This window comes from Indicator indicator, chromosome 8 (genome assembly GCF_027791375.1).
Source record: "Indicator indicator isolate 239-I01 chromosome 8, UM_Iind_1.1, whole genome shotgun sequence".
Lineage (NCBI taxonomy): Eukaryota > Metazoa > Chordata > Aves > Piciformes > Indicatoridae > Indicator > Indicator indicator.
This window is the reverse complement of record NC_072017.1, coordinates 9,342,477-9,367,465: the sequence shown is the minus strand read 5'-3', so window position 1 is coordinate 9,367,465 and position 24,989 is coordinate 9,342,477. Positions and strand designations below refer to the sequence as shown.

The following is a 24,989-nucleotide window of genomic DNA, read 5'->3' as shown; positions in this document are numbered from 1 at the left end:
GTAAGGCAGAAAATATTCAATTTATGCATTGAAGGAAAAGTCTGGAAGGTCATAATGGTACCTTCTGGCCAGAGAAATCAAGTCTGAGTATTTTTGCTAAACATGTTTCTTTTCATATCAGATAAATACTGACACTAGAGAGCTTGCAAGTAATTGAATTGGTGACAGTTAAGGAGGCTTAAAAGCACATCCTGGCTGATAGCATTAAAGTCTCTGACAAAATTTGAGGGGTTAAAGCCATGAAACTCTCAATGCATATTCTCTAGCAGACTGATGAGAAATATTAAATGAATATCAACTTGGTCAGACTGCTTCCAATGATCATGCAGCTCATAGAATCATAGAATTGTTTTAGCTGGAAAAGATCTCTAGGATCAGTGAGTCCAACCATCAATCCAACACCACCATGAGCATTAAATTGTGTCCCAATGTTTTTTGAACACCTCCAGGAACAGTGACTCCACCTCCTCCTTGGACATCCTGTTCCAATGCCTTGCAGAAAAGACCACTCTTGCAGAAAAGACATTTTTTCCTAATATCCAATCTAAACCTTCCCTGGCATAACTTCAGGCCATTTTCTCTTCTGTTGCCTGATAATAGGGAGAAGAGACCAATCCCACTTCACTCCAACCTCATTTTATGGAGCTGAGGTCTCCAGACTAAGCAACCCTAGTTCCCTCAGCTGCTCCTCACCAGACCTGTTTTCCAGACCCTCTACCAGCTTCACTGCCATTTTCTGGACCCAGCATGTTCTGGTTAGTGAGGCTTTAGTTAATGTTGGGAGACAAGAGATGAGCTGTAGAAAGTAGAATATGACTGGAAGAGAGGAGTAACTGCTTTGCATGAGCCACCACGAGCAACTCAGATCCCTCAGAGCCCTTCAAAATGCTACTGAGCAGCATGGTATTGGTTCAGAGAGGAAAAAGTTGGCCAATCAAATAACTTTCACTCCTTGTTTTACTTTTAGATCATGTTAATAAATGAATGACAACCGTTATTTGCTCACAGCAATCACACCTTAGAAAAATATGCAAGGGTTTCATTTCGTGCAATTATGGAGGCTAAGAGACTTGAAATTCAGCTAAAAACAAAGTGTCAACTCCTCCTGCTCAGCCTGACAGATCTCTAATCACTTGTCATCTTACATTTGCTTTAAAAGACTCTATTGCAGGATAGTGAGTATTTTGCAAGGAGGACTGATAGCTATGGACCTCATGCTATTAATGAGTCGAGGAGAAGGTAGCAAGAAGCTAAGTTCTAGCCTTTTGAGGGGGCAAAGACTTTATTAATAGACTCAACTGAATTTTGACCATCTCTGTTTTGAAACTTCATTGAAGGTGTCATACCAGTTAATTAATTAAGCACTTGCTAGGGAGCCCTAGAGAAAATGTTGCTAATTATTTTAGATGAAAATGTAGTATTTGCTTTAGAGCTTAATTAACAACGTTATGATTTCTGTCTTAGAGCTGCTCTAGATCCTGCCATTTTCAAACTAAAAATGTTAGCACTGTTTCTTGACAGTTTAGGTGCAGAAAGCTTTTTTGACTGCTTCATTCAGGCAAATAGGAGAGATGAAGTTGGAGCAAGCCCAGAGAAGGGCCACAAAGCTCGGTCTGGAGAACACATCTGGTGAGAAGCAGCTGGGGGAACTGAGGGTTTTCAGTCTGGAGAAGAGGGGGCTGAGGGCTGACCTCATTGCTCTCTACAGCTCCCCAAAAGGAGGTTGGAGTGAGGTGGATGCTGGTCTCTTCTCCCTAGGAACAAGTCAGAGGACAAGATGAAATGGCCTCAAGTTGCACCAGGGGAGGTTCATATTGGATATTTAGACAAAAATTCTTGACTGAAAGTGTTCTCAATTCCTGGAACAGGCTGCTCAGGGACATGGTTGAATCCCCATCTGTGGGGGTGTTCCAAAGCCACAGACATATGGTGCTGAGGGACATGGCTTAGCTGCAGAGTTGATAGAGTTAGTGGTTGAATTCTATGAATTTCAAGATCTTTTCCAACCAGAATGACTCTGTGATTCTTTATTTTGTTAGTGCAACTTTCATTTTAGAAACTCTCACTGACTGATTGTAAACCAGAACAATTTCAAGACACCAATTCAATTTGTTTTGAATCTGGGATGGTAAAATCAAAACCTTGCAGGGGATCACTGCTGAAGGTCATGGCAGATCGTCCAATAAAGAAATGTAATAATGCAAACTGTCATCAGCTTTCCTGTTCCTTGAAATATGCTGACACAGCTTTATGGAAATAAAAGGTTCTGTTTAAAGTTGATGTGCGTAGCAGAGCTCAGATGAAATGCACTTTCAGAACAAGTTAAATATTTCCTATCATGAGTCACTCTGACTTTTCACAGACAAACAAGGAAGGCTGAAAATGTCTGCTTTTGTTTGAAATGCTTTCCTCCATATCTTAGCATTTCCAGACAAATTCTCTTCTGTATAAGGCCAAAAAAAAAAAAAAAAAAAAAAAAGCATAGTTCTTTTGGGGTCGACTTGCAACATTATTTAGGTCTCTGTATTTCCAATAGAAGAAATTCAAAAATTCAAAATATTTTTTTTTTAAGTGAGGGGTTAAAAAAAATCACAATCAAGTTTCCTTTGGTCAATAAAAGACTATTTTTCTCTTTAACTTAGGGTTGCTTTGGTCTAGTTGGGGATGTCTATGCTGACTGTGGGGAGGTCAGACTAGATAACCTTTCGAGGTCCCTTCCAGCCTGTAGCCAGGTGGGGGTTGGTCTCTTCTCCCAGGCAACCAGCAAGAGAACAAGAGGACACAGTCTCAAGTTGAGCCAGGGGAGGTATAGGATGGATATCAGGAGGAAGTTCTTCACAGAGAGGGTGATTGCCCCTTGGAATGGGCTGCCTGGGGAGGTGGTGGAGTCGCCATCATTGGAAACGTTCAAGAGGAGACTGGATGAGGCATTTAGTGCCATGGTCTAGTTGATTGCTTAGGGCTGGGTGATCAGTTGGACTGGATGATCTTGGAGGTCTCTTCCAACCTGGCTGATTCTATGATTCTATGATTCTGTGATTTTTATCTGTAGTAAGTTAAAAGTTATTTGCTAATAGTGGGCAATTTGTTTGGGAAGTTACTGTGGAAGGTTATGTTTTCAAGTAGGTCTCTTTAACTATAAAAATCATAGAATCATAGAATTGTTTCAGTTGGAAGAGACCTTTAAGATCATCGAGTCAAAAAATGTAGTACATGTGTTTGTTACAAGCCAGAAGGTGTTAAGATGTTCTGCTCCTAAGAATCATTTTGTTTGGAAAAGACCAATCAAATCTGGGGCTAAACCATTTACCTTAGCACCTCATTTCTCTGTCTTTGAAACACCCCTAGGGATGGTGATTCATCCACTCCCCTGGGGAGCCTGTTCCAGTCTTTGAGAACCCTTCCACTCTTCTAAGATTCTTCTAAGATCTAACCTAAACCTCTCTTTTGCATCTTGAGGCAATTTCCTATCCTCTTATCACTTGCTTCTAGAGAGAAACCCTCACCTGGTTTCATCTGCTTTTCAGGGAATTGTAGAGAGCCTCCTTTTTCACAGACTAAATGTATGAAACAGAACTCTTCTGATGTTTGGAGCCTTTAAAATAAATTGCTTACATTCTCTTAGAATTGTTTCCTGCAGAGAAGAACCTCATCATTAAAAGAAAGTGTAGGACAGAATTGCAGTGGAAGTGCTTTGATGTGTTGGACACCTGATAAATTTTCTTGAGATAAGATGACCTATAGTATTGATAATATTTTTTTAACTAAGACAGATTTGCAGAACCACTCTGGTGTTAATTGGTTTTAGGTTTTATTTGCTGAACATTAACCATGGACGGGGTAATTATACTACTTGGAGTAAGTCCAGTTTAATGTTTGAGATGGCTATTCAAAACAGTACATAAATCTCATTATAATTATTTATCTCTTGTATGGATAGAACTTTAATGATTTCAATTATGTCTTCTCTCTTCTTCATATGTAGACAAACTATAAATCTGGATGCATCTTTTATGTTCTTTTTAGCCTTCTTTCTCCAGGAAGACCTTGTAGATGCCTTCCAGTACCTGAAGGGGGCTGCAGGAAAGCTCAGGAGGGACTTTAGACAAGGGCTCAATGTGCTAGGATGAGAGGAAATGGATTGAAGGTAGAGGAGGCTAGATCTAGATTGAGTTTTAGGAAAAAATTCTTCACAGTGAGGGTGGTGAGACACTGGAACTTGTTGCCCAGAGAAGGTGTGGATGCCCCCTCATTGGAGATGTTAAAGGCCATGTTGATCAACCAAGACTAGTGGAAGGAGTCCCTGCCCGTGGCAGCGGGGTTGGAACTAGGTGATCTTGAAGGCTTTTTCCAAACCAAAGCATTCTGGGATTCTATGATTTGGCTGTGCTGGTGGTGTCTGTCTTAGCAAAGAGTTTGAAGTTGCCTAAAGGTTTATTGGCTTTGTAACGGTCGACATGTAAAACACATAAATCCTGAGAGATCTGATTTTTCTGTTCCACTGAAATTGTCAGTTGCTATCCTTGGATCAGGTCTGGATCACACTTTATATTCCATTTGTGGCATGGCATGACCTTTGGTTGATTACTTTGAATTTGCACTTCTCATTGATATTGGAAACATCAGATTCAAACTATGTCATATTATCATAGAATGGTTTGGGTTGGAAGGGACATTCGAGATCATCTAGTTCCAACCCCCCTGCCATAGGCAGGGACATCTTCCGCTAGACCATACTGCTCAAGCCCCTGCCCAGTCTGGCCTTGAACACCTCCAGAGAGGGGGCATCCACAACCTTCCTGGGCAATCTGCTCAGCACTCGCCACTCTCACTCTAAAGAGTTTCTTCCTAATACCTACTCTGAAACTCAGTTCTTCTAACTTAAAGCCATTGCCCCTTGTCCTGTCACTACAAGCCCTTCTCAAAGGGCCCTTGTCAAAGCCCTTCTCAAGCCCTCCCCAGCTTTCTTGCAGGCCCCCTTCAGGTACTGAAAGGCCACTCTAAGGTCTCCCTGGTGCCTTCTCTTCTCCCTGATTTGGTATCATGAAGTCAGTCTCTGAATATGCAACACATTGGTGCTTCTTAGAGACTGAGCTGAAGTTGGACTGACTAGACTCCTCAATGTAGCATGCTGATGATAGAGAGCATCTTCTGAGAGCTACGCCTCAGGTGGATATTACCTTTCCCTGAAAGACAGATTAGGTACGACTGAACCAGTGAGAAATTCTCCCAGACATTTATAATTACAGCCATTGCTCACTTCTTGGACAAGTTTGGTAGCTGAGGTCTTCAAAAATAATTTTAAAATCCCTAAGGGAGTTTTCCAAATAAAGATTGTTGTAGAAAACTCCATCAGCTTTGTTTTGCAGGAAAAGAGATGCCTGCAGCTAGGCAGATTTACATAGACTGAAGTATAATAAATGAGAGAATCTAACAACAGAGGAGTTAAATGATTCTTGCTTTTCTGTGGCATTAGCAAGGAAATTTTATTCCTGATCTGCTCTGTCTTCTTTTTTTTCCATCACTTACATACCTCTTGAAATCGAAGGTATTTCTGTAAATCTTCATTCAGGTGCAAACCTCCCTTGGAATAAAAGTGTTATAAGTTAACAATAACTGTTCTCTGACAGCATGATGAGATTCATGAGTATTGTAACAGATTGCCATTTTGTGATGCTAGAAGGAGATATAATTATTTCCAAATAGTTTCAACTGGAGGCGAGCTACCTCTCAACTCAGTTTCAAACAGATGGTGGTGGAAAATACATTAAGTCCACAGAATCACTTAGTGATGGAACACTGGATGGAACAGGCTGCCCAGGGAGGTGGTGAAGTCACCATCTCTGGAGGTGTTCAAGAAATGTGTGGGCACGGCACTTTGGGACATGGCTTCATGCCCAGGGTGGTGTTGTGGTGATGGTTGGAGATGATGATTTCAGAGGTCGTTTCCAACCAAACCAAATCTATGATTCCTTACAGATTTAGTTTTGAAACAGATAGAAGAGTGGCACAAATCTTCCATTATCTGTTGATCATTGTTTGGATAGTACTTGGGCACTGTTAATAGTTATCTGTAGAGTGATAGGGATATGTGTGTTTGAGAACATAAATCCTGGGGGGAGGAGGAGGAGGAGGGAGGGAGAGAGAGAGCATTCATATGGAGTATTGAACTATGTCAAAGATGAGATAACAGATTTTATCTGGGAAGGATTGATGTGAGAAATAACTATGTAGAAAATAGAAGTAAAATTCAACCTCTTGTGTCTTAGCCCTTAAAGGAAAATAAGGGAGACCTGTCTCTCTCTCAGACATTTCTTGAAGCATGAAAATTGTTTAAAGGGCAGCCTAATTTATCCAGTTCACAAAGCTATCTGTAATGGCAGGAAAAGATTGTTTTTATTTATTTATTTTTTCTCCTTGAAATGGATGCCTTATTCTCTTTCTCCCAGTAGCTTTTCAGAGCCTTTTGTCTATTTATATTCATTATTGTGGATGTAAGAACAGTGCTGGTTTTCATTATTTCATTGGCATGAGAAGCCCTGATTCAGTTTTGCTGTCAATTTTGACCTCTACTTTCAGTGTCTCCACTACGTGCAGCAACTAAAAGCAACAGCAAACAGAAACAGAAAAAAAAAAAAAAAACAACAAACTCACAACTCACAAACACCAAAACTCACAGAACCTAGAACACTTCTGAAGCAGCACAAAATCAGTGTAATACCACTCAAGATAGATGCATTTCATGTCTCTGGTAGGGTAAAGCCTGCAATGAGTGGTTCTTTATGTGTTTGTTGCACTGCCACATATTTAGTAAGCTTTCCTGGTGGGGAATAAGATTCAAACTCTCCCTAAAGGATCTAATGAAAATTAAGATGCTCAAAATATCTTTGCACAAAGAGCAGAATGAAATCAATATTACTTTTCATGCTGATACATAGGTTTTGTCAAAAGGTTTTGGGAACACCTTAGTTCTCCCATTTATTTTCTCTCTCTGTCACTCTGTAAGCAGTGAATTTTCAACTTTATCTAGCCTGCCACTTGTCTCTGATTTTAGATGGAATTTTTCTGATTTTAAGTGGCTTTATTTTGTTTTTAGATGGAATTTCTCAGATTCAAGGTAGAATTTCTCTGAATTAAGATGGAAATACTCTCTTTTTGGAAGGAACTTGTCTGATTTAGTAAAGAACTTATCTGATTTAGGATGGAATTTACCTTATATTTAGATAGGATTCATTTGATTTTAGATAGAATTTCTCATAGAATCATTAAGATTGGAAAAGATCTCTATGATCATCCAGTCCAACATGCAACTGACATTGGGTGGATTAGCAGGAAAAAAAATGTGGATGTATAGTGACAATAATAAGCAGAAATGTTCTCTTATACTGTAGTCAAAGCATTTAAAACACTCATACCTTTATTTTCTTCTGTATACACACCTCTAAAAAAATAATTGTTTAACCTTCCTGTTAATATGCTTTGCTTGACTGGGTTCCATGCTACCCTAGCAAACATAATTGGGAGCTTTTTTCCTGTCTATTCTCAAGAGTTTAGTCACACACTGCAAGTGGAACAAGCTTAACATTGTCCAGTTTCAAATCTTTAGTCAGTTTTACTGGAGTCTCAGTAAAAGTATCAACTGATGCTGCAAGAAGCTTCTTGATATTCAAATGAATGAAACAAGCCAGAGATAATCTGATTCATTCAGTCAATGTGAGCTTGGAGCCCAGACAGAAAATGTGTCCTAGGCTGCATCAGGAGCAGCATGGGCAGCAGGTCCAGGGAGGGATTCTACCTCTAAGCTTCATTCTGGTGAGGCCTCATTTGAAGTCCTGTGTCCATCTCTGGAACCCCCAACATAAGAAGGACTTGGTGACCTCTGCTGAACCTGCTCTAACAGATCCAAGATGATCAGAGGGCTGGAGAACCTCTGCTATGAAGACAGGATGAGACAGTAGAGGTTTTTCAGCCTGGAGAAGAGAAGGTACGAGGGAAACCTTCTAACAGCCTTCCATTAGTTGAAGGGAGCTCCAGGAGAGCTAGAGAGGGACTTTTGACAAAAGCATGGACTGACAGAACAAGGGGTAATGGCTTCAAACTGGGAGAAGCTGGATTGAGATGAGACACAAGGAAGAAATTCTTTCCCATGAAGGTGGTGAGGCACAGCAACATGTTGCCCAGAGAAGTTATAGACACTCCAAGCCTGGAAGCACTGAAAGTCAGGTTGGCTGGGGCCCTGAGCAAGCTGGTCTAGTAGGTGTCTCTGCCCATGGTAGAGGGGCTGGAACTAGATGATCTTGAAGGTCCCTTCCAACCCAAACCTTTCTACAATTCTTGAAAATGTGAATTTGGAAATGTCACAAACTGAGTAAAAATAGAGAAACTGAGATTTAAAATTTTATGGGTACAATGTGTTCAAAAACCATGTAGGCACATGGCACTCTGGGTTGGTGGGTCTGATGATGATGGGTTGGTGGCTGAACTCTTAGAGATCCAACCAAAAATATTCTGTGATTTCATGGTTCACAGTATGCATGTTGACAACCAAGCTAAGCAAAAGCATAGTGACTGACTTAATATTGTGCTGCAAAACACAAAACCAGACAAAGTGCTATATTAAACATTCCTAATCCAAGAGAACATATTCATGAAGAGCACTTCCAGTGGAGTTACTTCTTACTTTCACTTTGGGGCCTGGGAATTTTTTCAGCTATTTTAGAGGAATATCTCAAGAAACCTGTAAAGGGATATGCTCAACTTTCCACTCAAGTAAGTGCCTTAGGAAACTCAAAGAAAATCATAGAATCATTAAAGTTGGGAAAGACCTCTAAGATCATTAAGTCCAACCTTCTACCCAACACCTCCATGACCACTAGACCATGTCCCAGAGTGCCACATCTACTTGTTTTTTTGAAAACCTAACGTTAGTTAGTAGCTGGTTAAGCAACTAAAATCCAAGTATCTTCCTCTCAGGGAAGAAATATTTCCTGACTAATATACTTAGACATCCTCATTCAGGTCCAGTTTTACTCTTAACTTCCAAGATACATTTCTGGTTGTAAGATAAGTATCCTACTTCTTTTCCTCCTCTTACTGTTGAGAGAAAGAAACATTTAGGGTCAAAGGCAGGGCTGAAAAAGCTATGATGCACACTACAGGCTCCATTAAACTGGGATAAACTTGGCAAGTAAAACTTTATATTTTTTTTTTACTTCTCCATTTCACTTCATTCATACTTTCCCCCCCCCCTACATTTTCCATTATTATTAAAAAAAAAAAAACACAAACCAAAAATCCTTCTATTTTCCATTCTACAGTGAGATAAAGAGTGATACTGTAATCTCTTTTAACATCACATCCCTAGGAATCATGTGTGTATGTGATCCCAGTCTATCCACTGTACACGCACAAGGGGAATTAGTGCTGGACTTAATACTTAATTACTAATGGACTGTAACCCAGATGAATCTGTCATAAGGACATAGCCATCCTGAGCTGATGTTTGTAATTAATTCACTAGCTGGAATCTGCACACACAGCTGGAAAATCAATAAAAAATTAACGAAAAAAAACCAACCTTTGAGCAGGACATAAATCACACAGTGAGATTCATTATCTTTCTTCATTTGTTTCTAATTTTTTTTTTTGAGGTGTGAAGGTTTTTCCACATACTTGCTAAAAAAAAAAAAAAAAAAACAACAACAATAGTAACAACAACAGCAACAAAACCCTCCAATACTCCCCCTCCCCTGAATCATCTTAATGAGAAAACAACTCTAGGTACAATAAAAGCACAAATTTATTTTGGTGGATTAATTCCAGGGTAGATTGTCCCTCTTTTTTTTGGAAAATATGAGGGCTCTGAGATAATTATTGACCCAAAGCCAAGACTGAACAATGAACCACAGAATGGTTTGGTTGGAAGGGACCTTAAAGATCATATAGTTCCAACACCCCTGCCATGAGCAGGAACAACTTCCATTAGAACAGGTTGCTCAAGGCCTCATCCAAACTGGTTTTGAACACCTCCATGGAAGGGACATCCACAACCTCCCTGAGCAACCTGTTCCAGTGCCTCACCACCCTCATTGTAAAGAATTTCTTTCTAATATCCAGTCTAAATTAACCCTATTCTCACTTATGCAGTCTAAATCTCCCCTCTTACAGATTAAGTGAAGCTATAGCTCATGCCACAGATATGGAATTCAAGACAAGAGACTGTAACTCATTAATCACTAAATCATAATTCCTAACTTTGTGGGTGTTGGTCTCTTTGCCATGGTGGTGTTGGGTTGATGGTTGGACTCAATGACCTTGGAGGTCTTTTCAACCTTAATATTTCTCTGAATTCCTATCCCTGTGAGAGGTGAAAACACAACCATTTACTCCTGAGTCATAAGTATGATTTTATTTTTCTCTTATGGTCATGATTAATGAAGATGAACACTATGTTTTATAAAATGCAACTAGTTTCTTCTGGACTATGATTCTACAAACAGGAAAAATGTGTATTCTGCCCCTGTGCTCAGTACTGGTTAGGTCACACCTTGAGTACTGCATCCAGTTCTGGGCCCCTCAATTCAAGAAAGATGTTGAGTTGCTCAAACATGTCCAGAGAAGGGCAACCAAGCTGGTGAGGGGCCTGGAACACAAATCCTATGAGGAGAGGCTGAGGGAGCTGAGGGTGTTTATCCTGGCGAAGAGGAGGCTCAGGGGAGACCTCATTGCTGTCTACAACTACCTGAAGGCACGTTGCAGCCACGTGAGGACTGGTCTCTTCTCCCAGGCAACCAGCAACAGAACAAGAGGACACCATCTCAAGCTGTGCAGGGGAAAGTTGAGGCTTGATCTTAGAAAGAAGTTCTTCACAGAAAGAGTAATTGCCCATTGGAATGGGCTGCCCAGGGAGGTCCTAGGGTTGGTGTCCCTGGAGGTGTTTAAGAAAGGACTGGATGAGGCACTTAGTGCCATGGTCTAATTGATTAGTTAGGGTTGGGTGATCAGTTGGACTTGATGATCTTGGAGGTCTCTTCCAACCTGGCTGATTCTATAATTCTGTAATACAATAATCCTAAAATGCCTTTTTATTTCTATTTATAATTTTCACTTAGATCTTGCTTGATGCAGTTCCTCTGCTAAAGGAATGAAAAAGCATTCTTTATCCTCTTCAATATACTGAATGTAATCAAATGTGGTTCTGTTTTCCAGATCTTGATAGTGTGATTAGGTGAAATTATAAATTTCTCTGTGTATTTGTGAGAGAAATATGTATGATAAGATCAGATCAGAGAGTATTTTCCAACATTGTGTGGGACAAGTAATAGGATGAGAGGAAATGTCCTCAAGTTGCACATGGGGAGGTTTAGGCTGGATATTAGAGGAAATTTCTTGACTGAAAGGGTTCACACACACTGGAACAGGCTGCCCAGGGAGGTGGTTGAATCCCCATCCCTGGTGGTGTCTAACAGCTGCAGAGGTATTAAGGGACAGAGTTTAGCACCACACCTAGTAGAGTAAAAGAATTTTTGGGCTTGATGATCTTAAAGGTCTTTTCCAACCAGAATGATTCTGTGACTCCATAAGGTTCTCTTTAGGTGACTCAAAAATATTAAGTGGATTTCTTTACGTTATTGTTGTGTTTCTTGCAGCACAACTTCTTGACAGCTACTAAAAAGACAAGGAGTGACAAGTTACTTTTGTTTTCTGATTCATTCTGAACTCTACACTGTTTAGATGATCATCTGCATGCAGAGCATGGAGAACTTTCTCCTCCCCCCACCCCCCCATTTGAAAATAAGGCAATTTCAGTTAATAGAGCTTCAACAGATTGTACAGTTACTGCTCAAGTTTAACCTTTGAGGTCTATGACTTGTAACAAAATAAACATTCCATGAGTCACCCAGGAAACCTTTTGGGAACATGATTAATTCCCTTTTTATGAAAGCAGTCCTGCTATTTAATGTATGTTATTATATAATATTGTATTCTGTATATGCAGGAATGAAACACAATCTAGAATCTAGCAGTGGGTTGCTGCACAAAGTAGAGCTGCATGAAGCATTTCGTTTTCAGGAATGCAGTGATTCCATCAAGATAATCAGTTCAAGTTCCTATCTTGTGTGGCAGAAGAATTCTACAAGAAAAAAACAAACAAACAAAAAAAAAAAAAAAAAACCATGGAACTCACTGAAAGAGATGAAAAAGAGCAATCAATATTCTCCCTTAAAGCCAGATCTGAAATACAAAAGAATTTAAACAGAACTTCATTTCAGTCTGAGCTCATGCCCATAGACACAAGGAGTTCAGTGCTGCTGTTTCTTTGTTGCTCTCCCTATTATTTGTACTAATCAATTAAGCACCCATGAGTGGGGTCATGTCTTTTTAATTAGTCACTGTCTGAACCTAAATATTAGTCATGAGTGTATTTTTATATCACTTCAACAAATAACAAGCTCACAAACCAGCTTGGAGCTCTCTCACCTCACTGTTATTTTCTATATATTCAATGTTTCTTATCATAGAATCATTAAGTGGTTAAAGTTGGAAAGGACATTTAAAGGTCACCTAGTCCAATCCCTGTACAGTAAGTAGGGACAGCCCCTACTGGAGCATGTTGCTCAGGGCCCCATCAAGCCTGACCTGGAATATTTCCAGTGATGGGGCCTCCACCATCCCCTTGGGCAACTCCTTCTGTTGTCTCACCACAGTCATAGGAAAGAAATTGTTCTTTATGTGCAACCTAAATCTACCCTGCTCTAGTTTCAAACCATTGCCCCTTGTCCTGGTGCTACAAGCCCTTGTAAACAGTCCTCCTCCAGCTTTCTTGTATGTCCCTTTCAGGTACTGGTAGGCTGCTATAAGGTCTCCCTGAAGCCCTCTCTTCTCCAGGCTGAACAACCCCAACTCTTTCAGCCTGTCTTCAGAGAATAGGTGCTCCTCTGGCCCCTCTCTAACAGGTTCATGTCCTTCTTGTGTTGAGGAGCCCAGAGCTGACCAGAGTACTCCAAGTGAGATTTCAGCAGAGCAGAGTGGCAGAAGATACCTGTGAGGAAACCGTGAGCTCTAACGACATTAAACATCTTTTAGCTTCTACCTGGAAATAATGCATTCTAGAAAATGTTCATTAGTTTATCTCAAAAAAGGAGCTGCCTTTTGAATGAGATGAGTATAAAGTGGAGGGAGACAAGGCCATGAAGATGATCAGAGGGCTGGAGCACCTCTGCTATAGGTACAGGCTGAGAGAGTTGAGGCTGTTCGGTCTGGGAAGACCTTATAGAGGCCTTTCAGTACCTTAAAGGGCCCTGCAACAAAGCTGGGGAGGGACTTTCAACAAGGGCTTGAAGTGACATGATGAGGGCCAATGGCTTTGAGCTGGAAGAGGGGAGATTTAGACTGGATATTAAGATTAAATTCTTTACAGTGAGGGTGGTGAGACACTGGAAGAGGTTTCCTAGGGAGATCACAGATGCCCCCTCCCTACAGGTGGTCATGAGCCTTGAGCAATCTGGTCTAATGGAGAGTGCCCCTGCCAATGGCAGGGGGATGGAACCAGATGATCTTCAAGGCCCCTTCCAACACAAACCATTCTATGATTCTATGAAGGGAAAATCACATAACCTTGTTTTTCTTTTCTGTGGCAAAAGCACTGGTTTCCTTATCTGATGAAGAAAATACATTATTGAGCTCTTATCATCAAGAGACAAAATAAAAGGAAGGTACAATAAAAAGCTTAGATAAGCTTAGGGAGGTGGTGGAATCACTCTCCCTGGAGGCATTCAAGATATGTGTGGACGTGAGACTTCGGGGCATGTTTCAATGACTATGGTGGTGTTAGGTCAACAGCTGGACCTTGATAGATCTTAGAGAGGTCTTTTCTACCTGAAACAGTTCCTTGAGTCTATCATAACAGTGGCTGTTAGGCACTCTGTTCCCTCAGAGCTCCTACAGTCCCATCAGCTCTGGTGCTAGCATGGAGTAAATGATGTTGTCTCTTGAGCCCTGATTTAGACTTTTCTGAAGCCTGAATCTTTAGGAAGGCTGACATTCTAATTGATCCACAAGTTGTTTCAGCTCAGAGTTTGTTAAGCAGTGACACATTTTACTGCCAAAAAACAATACAAAATAATACAGGTATGTAATTTGACCACAGTGACAGATTAATACTTTAGCATCAGATTGGCAGAGCAATTAAGGCAGCCTAAATGTTTCCTACATCTCAATGTCTATGCCACTTCAGGAAGCCACTGTTGAGTCCTACTTTTCTGAGGATTCCATTTCCACTGCAGTGAGAGAAGCAAATCAGGCTATCAAAGGATTTAACAGGATTACAAGGAGTCTTGTAGCAATTACAGTTAAATCTAGAAAATTAAAATCTAGGGAATTTAACTGCAGTGTGGTGCATTTATTGCACTGCTTGCCACCGTTGTCACAGAAGCTGATGCTTTTTTAGTCTTCATTTTATGTACTTCTGATAGGTTCTGTGATAAAAAAACCTAAATAATAAAACCAGACTTACAGGATAAATGTAAGTTCATAGAATCATAGGGGTAGGGGTTGTAAAGGACCTCCAGAGATCATCAAGTCCAACCCCTGGCCAAAGTAGGACTACTTAAGGCAGGCTACACAGGGATGTCTTGAAAGTCTCTAGAGAAGGAGACCCCACAACCTCTTTGGGCAGCCTGCTTCAGGGCTCCATCACCCTCACAATAAAGAAGCTTTTCCTTATGTTGAGATGGAACTTCCTGTGTTGCAATTGGTGCCCATTGCCCCTTGTCCAACCACAGGGCAACATGATCTAGTGTGAGGCATCCCTGCCCATAGCAAGGGGGTTGAAAGTAGATGATCCTTGAGGTCCCTTCCAACCCTAACAATTCTATGATTCCATGTTTACGGGTGTTCATAGATTCTTGGCAGGCCAGAACGTGCCACAGCACTAACTGGGGTGCAGTTCTTGGATTACTGCAGTTAGGAGGCAGGAATTTCAAAGGCAGTGCTGCTGTGACTGTGCATCACAATAGCTTAGGTATTCTCCTCTCCCCTCAAGCAGTGGTTTTCTACAATATGCAGCTGTTTTCTGCACTACTGTTTTCTGACCATGTAGTCAATCTTTGTTATGCTTTAAGAGCTCTGTTGTGTCTCTGACCACAGAGCTCAGAAAACAGATAACCATTTAATACAAGAGCTATGTAAATGGAGTCCTGTTTAACTAAATAGTCTCACTGGTGTCCCCCAGGATGCAGCACTGCTGAGGCCACATTATGAATACTGGGTTCAGTTATGGGCCGCTCACTACAAGAAGGACATTGAATCAATGGACTGTAAGGCTACATTAACTCTACAAGACAAATATTAATTGAAAGACCTTTTGGAGGAAAATAAATCACTCTGGATCCAACAGCCTTGAGGAAGCAGAGGCTGCTGCTGCTGCTGCTTCATGTTCCCAGTTCCAAACAGCAGCAAAGATGAAGTATTCCCAGTAGGCAGATACACAGAGGACACACGTACACTGTGCATGCACACAGCTGGCCACACAGATCACAGACTGAGCACTCAGCATGAACATGGCCAGCACTAGTGCCCTCGTTCTTGGAGCCCTAGCGGACAGCAAGTTCTCCATGGGACAGCAATGTGCACTTGTGGCCAAGAGGGCCAACAGCATCCTGGGGTGCATTAAGAAAACTCTGTTCAGCACACCTAAGGAGGTTCTCATCTCCCTCTACAACGCTCTGCTGAGACCACACTTGGAGTACTGTGTCCAGTTCTGGGCTTCCCAATTCATGAGAGGCAAGGATTTGCTGGAAAAAGTCCAGTGGAGGCTATGAGGATGATTTCAGGACTTGAACATCTCTCCTATGAAGAAAGACTGAGAGACATGGGGCAGTTTAGTCTTGAGAAGAGAAGGCTAAAAGGGGGATCTTATCAATGTCTATAAATGTCTGAAGGGTGGGCATCAAGATGAAGGTGATAGTCTCCTTTCAGTGGTGCTCAGTGATAGGACAAGGAACAGGTACAAGCTGGAACACACGAGGTTCCACCTCAACACAAGGACACATTTCTTCATGGTGGGGGTGATGGAGCACTGGAAAGGGCTACCTAGGGAGACTGTGGAGTCTTCTTTTCTGGATAATTTCAAAACCTGCCTGGATGCATTCCTTTGTGGCCTCCCCTAGGTGATCCTGCTTTGGCAGAGGACTTGGACTTGGTGATTACTGGAGGTCTCTTCCAACTGCTAACATTCTGTGATTCCGCTCCTTTCTTTGGTTGGACGAGATGGAAGTTCACTAGTAGGAGAGGACAGGCACATATGTCTGTGTGCACCTGCACATGTAATAGAGAGCTCATGCCCAGGGAAGAGTCAGAAAGTAATTTAAGTAGATAGAACAGAGGGTGTTGGTCGTGCACAGAATACAACCAGACAAACCTATTGGTCATTCTATGTTTTTATCTCTCTTTCTGCTCTTGTTTCTTCCCAAATCAACGAAACTCCTCCATTGTCCTCCCTTTGATTCCTCCCCTAAGCAATGAATAATAAGTCCTGTGCTACCCCAAAACTTTTTTCTCCAATATCCCATAAGGTATCCTGCTATCATGGTGGTGGAACACTGGAACAGGTTGTTTGGGGAGGTGGTGGAGACATTCAAGGTCAGGCTTGATGGGGCTCTGATCAGTGTGACCTAGTTGGGGATGGGGTAGAACTAGATGACCTTTAAGGGTCCCTTCCAAACAAAACCATTTGATGATTCTATCATACATACCTAGGCAGCAGTCCCTCTCTGAGACAGGAAGGTGATTGAGAGAGCAGTTGCCAAAGACTCAATGGTGATGAATTTCATGCCTGGACATGAAGGCTCATGGATCTGGTGGGATAGCCATGGGAGGCCCCTCTTGCTCTTCCTGAGTCCTTGATTTGGGTTCTTATCTACAACTGTACACTCCTGTGGCACTCTGGGCCTGGGCCCATGGACCTTTGATGGGCTGATGGGCCTGAGAGGAGCCTGGGGGTAGATTTTTGGCTAGTATTATCCTGCCACTGTCTCTCTGAGGTCTTTTGTGGGTCTCAAGATGATGTTTATCACATAACTCAACAGAGTGAGTCAGCCACATACTGCTTAGAGGTTGCTGCTTCATAAAACAGCAGTGTGAGGCTGAAAGGAGCAGCAAGTCCTTGTGTTTTACAGTAAGGAATTCCAATGTTTTTCCAAAACCCAAAATGGTAAATTTTCAAGTGTATGATTCAAGGACCATTAGCAAGGGATGGAATTTTATCAACTAATTTAATGCTGCCTCATGATTTGATGGCTCTAGAAAGGAGCCGTTACATATAATAAGACATTAAGTGTTTCAGTCTGGAAATAAAACCCCTGTAAAACCCCAAACTAGAAGAAAAATCTCTTTTCAATAAACACATGTTCTTGTGATTGAAAAAAATAATAATAAATAAAGATCACTCAGTTCCTTCCTCCCAGCCTTACCCCTCTCAGATACAATTACTCCATTATTAGTGCTGTTTCCCCCATTAAAATAAGTTACTAGATCGTTCACTAAATCAGCTGAGACTTTCAACCATGTCCTAGCTTTGTGGAACCATAAAATCATCTCTCAATACAACCATTGTCACTCTTGCATTCTCTTACAACTCAAACCCTACCAGAACAACGCCCACATATGAGGCCAACAGGAGTTACCGTACAGACTAATTCCAGCTCTCTGTTCTCAGGGACTTCATGTTTTGGGGGTCTTGGTTTCAAAACAGACTCTTTATGGTTGCATTACTGCTTAGTTCTGTGATTACTTGATTTTGCTGTTTTCATCTTTTTCTCAGCATCAGTATTTTTCATTGAAAGTTCTTAGTACAGTAGCTTAGACACAGGGATCTCAAAGAGGAATCTTCATTCTTGATTCTATTCTATTCTATTCTATCTTCTAACACAGTAAGCTACACATAAAACTTTATCACTCAGGTTCTTCCTTTCCTTCCACATGCACACACAACACACAGAACAGGTTTATCCATACATGTTAGGTAAAGTTTCTAACCAGTAGCAGGTTTTTTTGTATGTTTCTACTACTCATTGATTGTATGATTCATACCATCATACCATGTACCAGCCATGAATGCCCAGTCATCAGAAACACAAGCAGAGGTTTACACCATGTGCAAATCAAGTCCCATTGTCAGTAACTGAGCTGCTCACTCATAGGGTGTTAAATACTTTAATATTTGCAGAGCAGAAGACCTCAGGTTCATTCCACATAATTGCAAAGAATCCTTAAAAAAAAATAAAGATTCGAAGAAAGGTATTTTTAATGATTTTAAGGAAATTGGGATTTCTAAACTAGAGAACGGTACATTTAGATTGGACATTAAAAAGAAGTTCTCTACTATGAGGGTGGTGGAACACTGGAACAAGTTGTCCAGGGAGGTAGGTGGTGGAGGCCCCATATCTGGAGACACTAAATGTCAGGCTTGATGGGGCTCTGAGCAACCTGATCTAGCTGGGGATGTCCCTTCTTATTGCAGGGGGAGTTGGACTAGATGACCTTGAAAGGTCCTTTTCAACCTAATACATTCCATGATTCTATGATTCTGAGAGCTTTGCTGGCTCTTTCAGAAGATGAAAAACTCAACCAGGATCCAATGGCAAATGCTTTTGAAGTTTATTTACAAGTACAGGAAGTGGCTTAAAAATTTTATTTTTCTTGAGGCTGAAAGTAACTGTGCAGATATGGTTATTGCCTTTGGGCACAGTGTGTCAGTGTGAGCTGAAATCCTCACACCACCACACCCCCCCCCCCCCCCCCCCCCCCAACAATAACCAGGCTAGCCCGGTCTGGAAGCAAATGAAAGCTGTATTTACAAGCAAAATCTACAATCTATGATGAAATGCAATGAATATGTACAAATATACAAAACTCACAACATTTACAAATATATACAATCAACAGAAAAGCACAACCAAGCTCCCTTTGCTTCCCCTCAAAGGGAACCTTTCCCAAGGGGCCTCTCTCCCAGGGGCCTCCCCCAGGCCCCCCTGGCAGAAAGCAGAGTTAGCTAAAGCAGAAAAGTTGTTAACTTAGCTCACCAAGGTCAGTGTGTTATCTTCAACCAGAAGAGAAGAAGAAACAGCAGCCAGACAGCCCAGCAAGCTGCCCCAACTGCAGACTCCCCACTTTGTTTTGAGTAGTAGTTCTTAAACATTTCTATCTATCCAATGGAAGTGTTTAGAACAATCATTGTTTTGCTTTCTTACACCTAATAGTGACTTACTTACACTCTTTCACTTTCTCTGCTTGAACTTTGCAAAGAAAAATTAAAAAGACAGATTCAAACCATCACACACAGGCAGTGTAAAAACAAAACTTACAGAAACTTATAGAATCATAGAATCCTTTTGGTTGGGGAAGACCTGAGAAATCTTAGAGTCCAACCACCAACACTATTACCAAGACCTTTAAAAATACCTTTTGTGAACGTAAGGATTCTCGGTTGGAGGGGAAGTCATTGCAATGTTCTGCATGTGTAAAGAGACCTTTATTTTCCTTCCAGATTCAAGGCCTCTACCAGATGTAGCCCTGACAGGGAAGTGCACCCGAGAGTGTGATGAATATGGCCACTCGGACTCCTGCTGGATGCCAGTTCGCACTTCTCCTGAGAGAAAGCAGAAGAGCCAGCCAAAACTCTCCACTTTCATGCCTGTCGACGAGCGGGGCAGTCAGGAAAAGCTGGCCAATGGAGAAGCTTCCCTCATGGGTGACCGCAACAGAAACCTCCTGAACAAAAAGCTGACCTCGTCCTATGAGACCTTCAGCGCAGCTAGTTTCAGCAAAAACGAAGAAGGCCACCCAGAGGATATCCCCCTCACACAGACAGGGGAGTACAAGCCATCTCCTGTCAATACTCTAACTAGAAGAGAAGTTTACCTGTAGGTTATTAAAAAAAAAAAAATAAAAAGCAGCGAGGAAGTTCTTTCCTATTGTGAGAAAAGATGCAAAAGTGTGAAAAATCAAAACGATTAAAAACAAAAACAAAAAAACAAAACAAAACAAAACAAAATAAACAATCCACAAACACACAAGAAACAAAAAACCAAGGGGGCCACCAAAGAGACAAAAGATCTGCCTGCCACTTCTGCCTCCGCAGCAGGTGTTTAATTCTACTCTCTGCCTGACTATCCTGTACAATGTAGAAAACGTTGTTACTTGCATGTCTAGTTCCCCCTCACCACCACCACCCCCACTTTCAACTGGTTTTTATTTTCCTAAATCTGTGGTTGCAAATTCCTCCCATAAGTAAGGAGCTTGAGTAAAAAAATAAAACAAAAAAAAACCCCCAGAACACACTGTTGTTTCCCCCACACCACTCTACAGAAGCATGAGTTAAGCCAACTCATTTTGTTTGGTTGTCATCTGGCTTGTTGAGGATAACAAGTCTCTGAAAACATATTAAAAACAAACAAACAAACAAACAACAAGCAACAACCCAACTCACATCATCAGAATATTGCTGATCCCCACCAGGGACAATCCTTCAGGAACCATACAGATATATAGAGGTATTTAAATATCAAGGAATTAATGGTGAATAGGCACTTTGTGAAGACCACAGCTTTAATATTCTCACCTCTCATCTGAGGCTGGAAGCAACAGACATCCCTCCAGCCTGGGACTGCAGTCAAACCTGTGGCACCACCTTCCTCTGGCTCATGAACTCTGGTTCAGTTTTATTCATGAAATGAACGTGTTCTTGCTCTGTATCTCTCTTGTTCTCTGTAACAATGGCTTCAAGATAAACACAATTAGCAACACATACATCATAGCATTGTAATAACAACCAAACTGTTGAAATAATTTCTTTTTGGGGCAAGGCTAACATCTAGCTGGGGGAGATCTTGATAACAAAAAGGCCAAAGATCACCCAATGAATCAGGGGAACTGCTAAGTATTGGGGCTTGGCTTAGAAAATGAATTTATCCACAAATCCACACATATCCTCCTAACACATCTTCTGTTGTTACATTTTGCACAGCAGCACAGTTCACAAACCCAGATGATTTCACTTCACAACATGGTTTAATGACAGTGCTGGTGTTGGGCTGATGGCTGGACTTGATGATCCTAAAGGTCTTTTTCAACCAAAATTATTCCATAATTTGTTTTTATTTCTCTAGTGCTGTTCACCTGAATGCCCAAAGGAACTGATGTGGATTGTAAGGGGTTTTTTTGTAATGACATGAGGTTCCAGCAGCTGCATAAACCAGTTCCAGGGACTTTTTAAGATCAAAATGAATACCCAAGAGTAGTAATAGAAAGCTGTGTTGACAAGAATACTTGGAGGGATGGAAAGAGTGGGCATGGGGATGATGCAGTGACAAGAGCATATTACATGCCAAGTAGGCATAACCTGCATTAGCACAGGGGTTGGACTAGATGATCTCCACAGGTGCTTTCCAACCCCACCATTTTGTAATTCTATGTTTCTAAGTAGAAAACCTTCTCTTCAGAGTGCAAGGAATGATTGCTAAGCCTTTTGTCAGCAGTGTTGCACATATTACCAGTTGCTTCAGTTATGTCAAGGAGATATTGAAGGCTTTTTTGAAGCACAAGTACACTAAAACCAAGAGAACTGCAATACAAAATGATGTCAAGACTCGGAATATTTAGGCTAAGTAGAAAACAATCTGATAAATAGTGGTGGATACTCACCTAGGAGGTCAAGAAGAGCCAAAAGGAGTCCAAGCTGCTGTGATGTGAGCTCTGGGCTGTGAAGGTTCTCACGCTGAGTGCTCCTTGAAAGGAAAACTAACAGGTTTTTGTACAATAAAAACAACAAAAAGTGCAGAACTTCAAACATATGGTTTGTAGCTGCTGTCGTAGTCATAATGACAGACTGAGTTCAGGCATTCAGATGCAAGCCCTGATGGAACCACACAGACAAGGACAGCTTGAGGAACGTTCAGATCCCTGGTTGTGTAAGCTGGTGTTAAGGCATGGCTAGATGGCTCTCTAGGGCAGCATAGTCACAACGTAGTTCTGGGTAACATTTTGCTTTGAAGAATTGCAGAGAAATAACCTTCCAACAACCTCAAGCAGAGGTTGGTCAGTCCATACAACCTATCACCTTTATCTTTTGAATTCACTTCTCCATGTAGCAGGATGAGGTTGATGGTTGGACTCAATGATCTCAGAGGTCTTCTCCAACCGAAACAATTCTATGAATCTGTGTACCGTTCTTGGCCATTTTTGTTCTCCTCTTATTTTCTTCAAGCTTGTGTACAGCCGTTGTGCTGAAAGGGGCACATTTTAGAAGGAAAAACCATTAAAAGTCAAAGATTAACAACAACTGAACATCTTTATGTTTAATTATTTAAGAGAGATGCAACCTAGTCCTTCATTCCAAGGCTGCACACAGCAGTTACTGTGTTGTATAATCTGTAAGTAAAAACAAAAAAAAAAGCTTCTGAAGAAATGCTTACCTAAGGTATCCACAGTTTCCTTGCACGTTTCAACAGAATACACCAAATGGTCAACAGAATTCCCTTTAAAAAAGGTTTTATTTAATATTACACACAAAAATTCAACAAAGTAGCATGGTCTCATATATTCTTGGTCCCATATATTCTTGGTCCCATATATACTTAGGCCTTTTTGTTTTTCTATCAGGCTAATAATACAGGTCGTAGGAGACTTTTATATTAAATGGATCAGCAGTCACTCGCCAAGTTTTGCACCACACAAACCCAGCCTTCAAATACTTTACTTCTGTGCATCTCCTATAGATTAAAATGGGTGTGAAAGAACAATTTGCTTTGGTTTGGTTTTATAACAATTCATTCTACTGTAAGTATTCACAGTAATTCTGGTGGAACTAGCCACTGTTAATATGCTGATTACTCTTCTGACCTGGCATGACACACAAATATCCTTTGTGGTTTATCTTTTTATTTTTTCCCCTTTTTTTTTTTTTCTCTTTTCTCTTCTCTTTATTTCAAATAGGTTAAATCTGGTGCCACTCCATAAATAGAGTGCTTTTGTAGAAAAAAAATATTTAAAAAAACAGAAACAAATAAAACTGTATACAAAAAAATAATAAGAAGAATTAGAGTGAATGCGAAATATGCAACTGTGCCTTTTATATCTATTATTATGGTAATGTGGTAGTTGGGTTTGGACACTGAGGGATAAAGGGGCTATTCCCAACTTTTTTGAACCTGTATATTTAACCTGTCTTTATTTTCTGAGAAATTATAAATAATATATTTAAAAACAAGCCTTTTGCCAAACTCAGTTAATGGACCAGTCTTAAGCATTATGAACATAAGGCTGTGGTTTAAGTAGGTCTTGAGGATTTTCTTTCTTTTTTTTTTTTAAGTTTTTTTTTTTTATATATTACTCTTTGTGTGGGGTTGGGTTTTTTCTTTTTTAGTTTTGGGTTTTTTATTATTATTATTTGTTTTTAATTCTGCTGCCTGGAAAACTACAACCTGTCTGTATTCAAGCTATTTAGCCAAGGTGTCACCAGTTCATGTTGCCAGGAAAATTGAATTTTATTTTTTTTTTAATATTGATTTAATTTTTTTAATTGCTTGTAGCCTTCATCACATTTCTGTTGTACAGTAGAGAAATCATCCTTTTCTTTCCTTCTGTGGGAAACTCAGATGAGCTTTGCATGTATTTTACATTAGGGCACCTTTATAGATTGATGCATTAATATATAACTTTATATGTATTAGAGAAAAAAGAAAATAATTCAATAGCTTTGGTCTATAAAAAAAAAATCTAATGCTCATTCTGGATCTCAGATCCACTATGTTTAGTCCATATGGTTTCTGACTGGCCTGCTGCCTGAGTTTCAGGAAAAAAAAAAAAAAGAAAAAAAAAGAAAAAAAGACAAAAAAATGTTAAACATTATTTTTATGTGGGGGAAGAACTTCAATGGGATTGAAATTATTGGCTGAAAGGCTACCCTAGGAAGTTGTCAAGCTGGAAAACACAAAGCATATGGATATGGGTAAAGGTAATGGACAGTAGTGGAGTCACCATCCCTGAAGATGTTAAAAAAAAAAAAAAGATGTAGATATGGCACTTCGGGACATGGTTTGATGGCCGTGGAGGTCTTAGGTTGATGGTTGGACTCAATGATCTTAGAGGTCTTTTCCAACCCAAACAATTCTGGGATTCAATGAAAGAAAGATTTTGCTGTAAATCCAGCTGTCACCAAACTCTTGTAAGGAACCTGAGCAAGAAAACAGTTTCCCTTTTGTGGCATTGATAACAAATATAATTAAGTAGGGGTGAAGGAGCCGAACCAGCAGCAGGAACGGAAGTCCATCAGTTCAGTTGACACAAGAGCACGAACACAACGAAGAAGACAGCACTAGCCAGCTGCCTGGGGTATGCTTTTCAGACCACATTTTGTCCTAAATTTTCAAGCACTTGCATTCAGTGTGGTACGATCTGTTTGTAATATTAATCATTGACTATTGTTCTGCAACTTGGATGTTGATAGTGAAGCAGAGAACAATTGATCATTGTTTATTATGAGTCACTATGCACGCAACTATGCTAAACATGGCAAAAATGTATTCAACGCTAGTCCACCTCTATTTATGAACTATTTACATAATTTAATTTGCTTTTTGTACAGTTTTATGTAAATAAATTGCTCGTCATTTTCTTCTTCTTCTTTTCTTTCCTTTCCTTCTTTTTTTTTTTCAATTTTTTTCTTTTCTTTTTAATTTGATTTTGTCTCCTCAAATTAAAATATAACATGTTCAACTGGTTGCTCATTTGCCAGTGTACTTTCTCTGACAGGCTGGAGTAGATCACATGCTACATTTGCATACTGAACCTACATTTTGCATGGCAAAGATGAAATGTGCAGCTGGCCATATCTTTAGCCCACGTAGCTGAGGTTTTATCTGTCTCCAGAGCAGAATTCAATAGAGGTTGGTGTCACACAGGACAGCACAGAGCTATTTTCCTGGTAGAAA

The 24,989-nt window shown here is 40.5% G+C and overlaps 1 protein-coding gene across 1 annotated transcript in view; it reads left to right on the top strand.

The window, feature by feature from the left end:
- Positions 1 to 19,926, top strand: part of PCDH7 (protocadherin 7) — a 234,433-nt gene extending 214,507 nt beyond the window's left edge. The window contains 1 exon segment of the mRNA XM_054383140.1: positions 19,547 to 19,926. Coding sequence (XP_054239115.1) covers positions 19,547 to 19,926 — 380 coding nt within the window.
- The last annotated feature ends 5,063 nt before the right edge of the window (positions 19,927 to 24,989 follow it).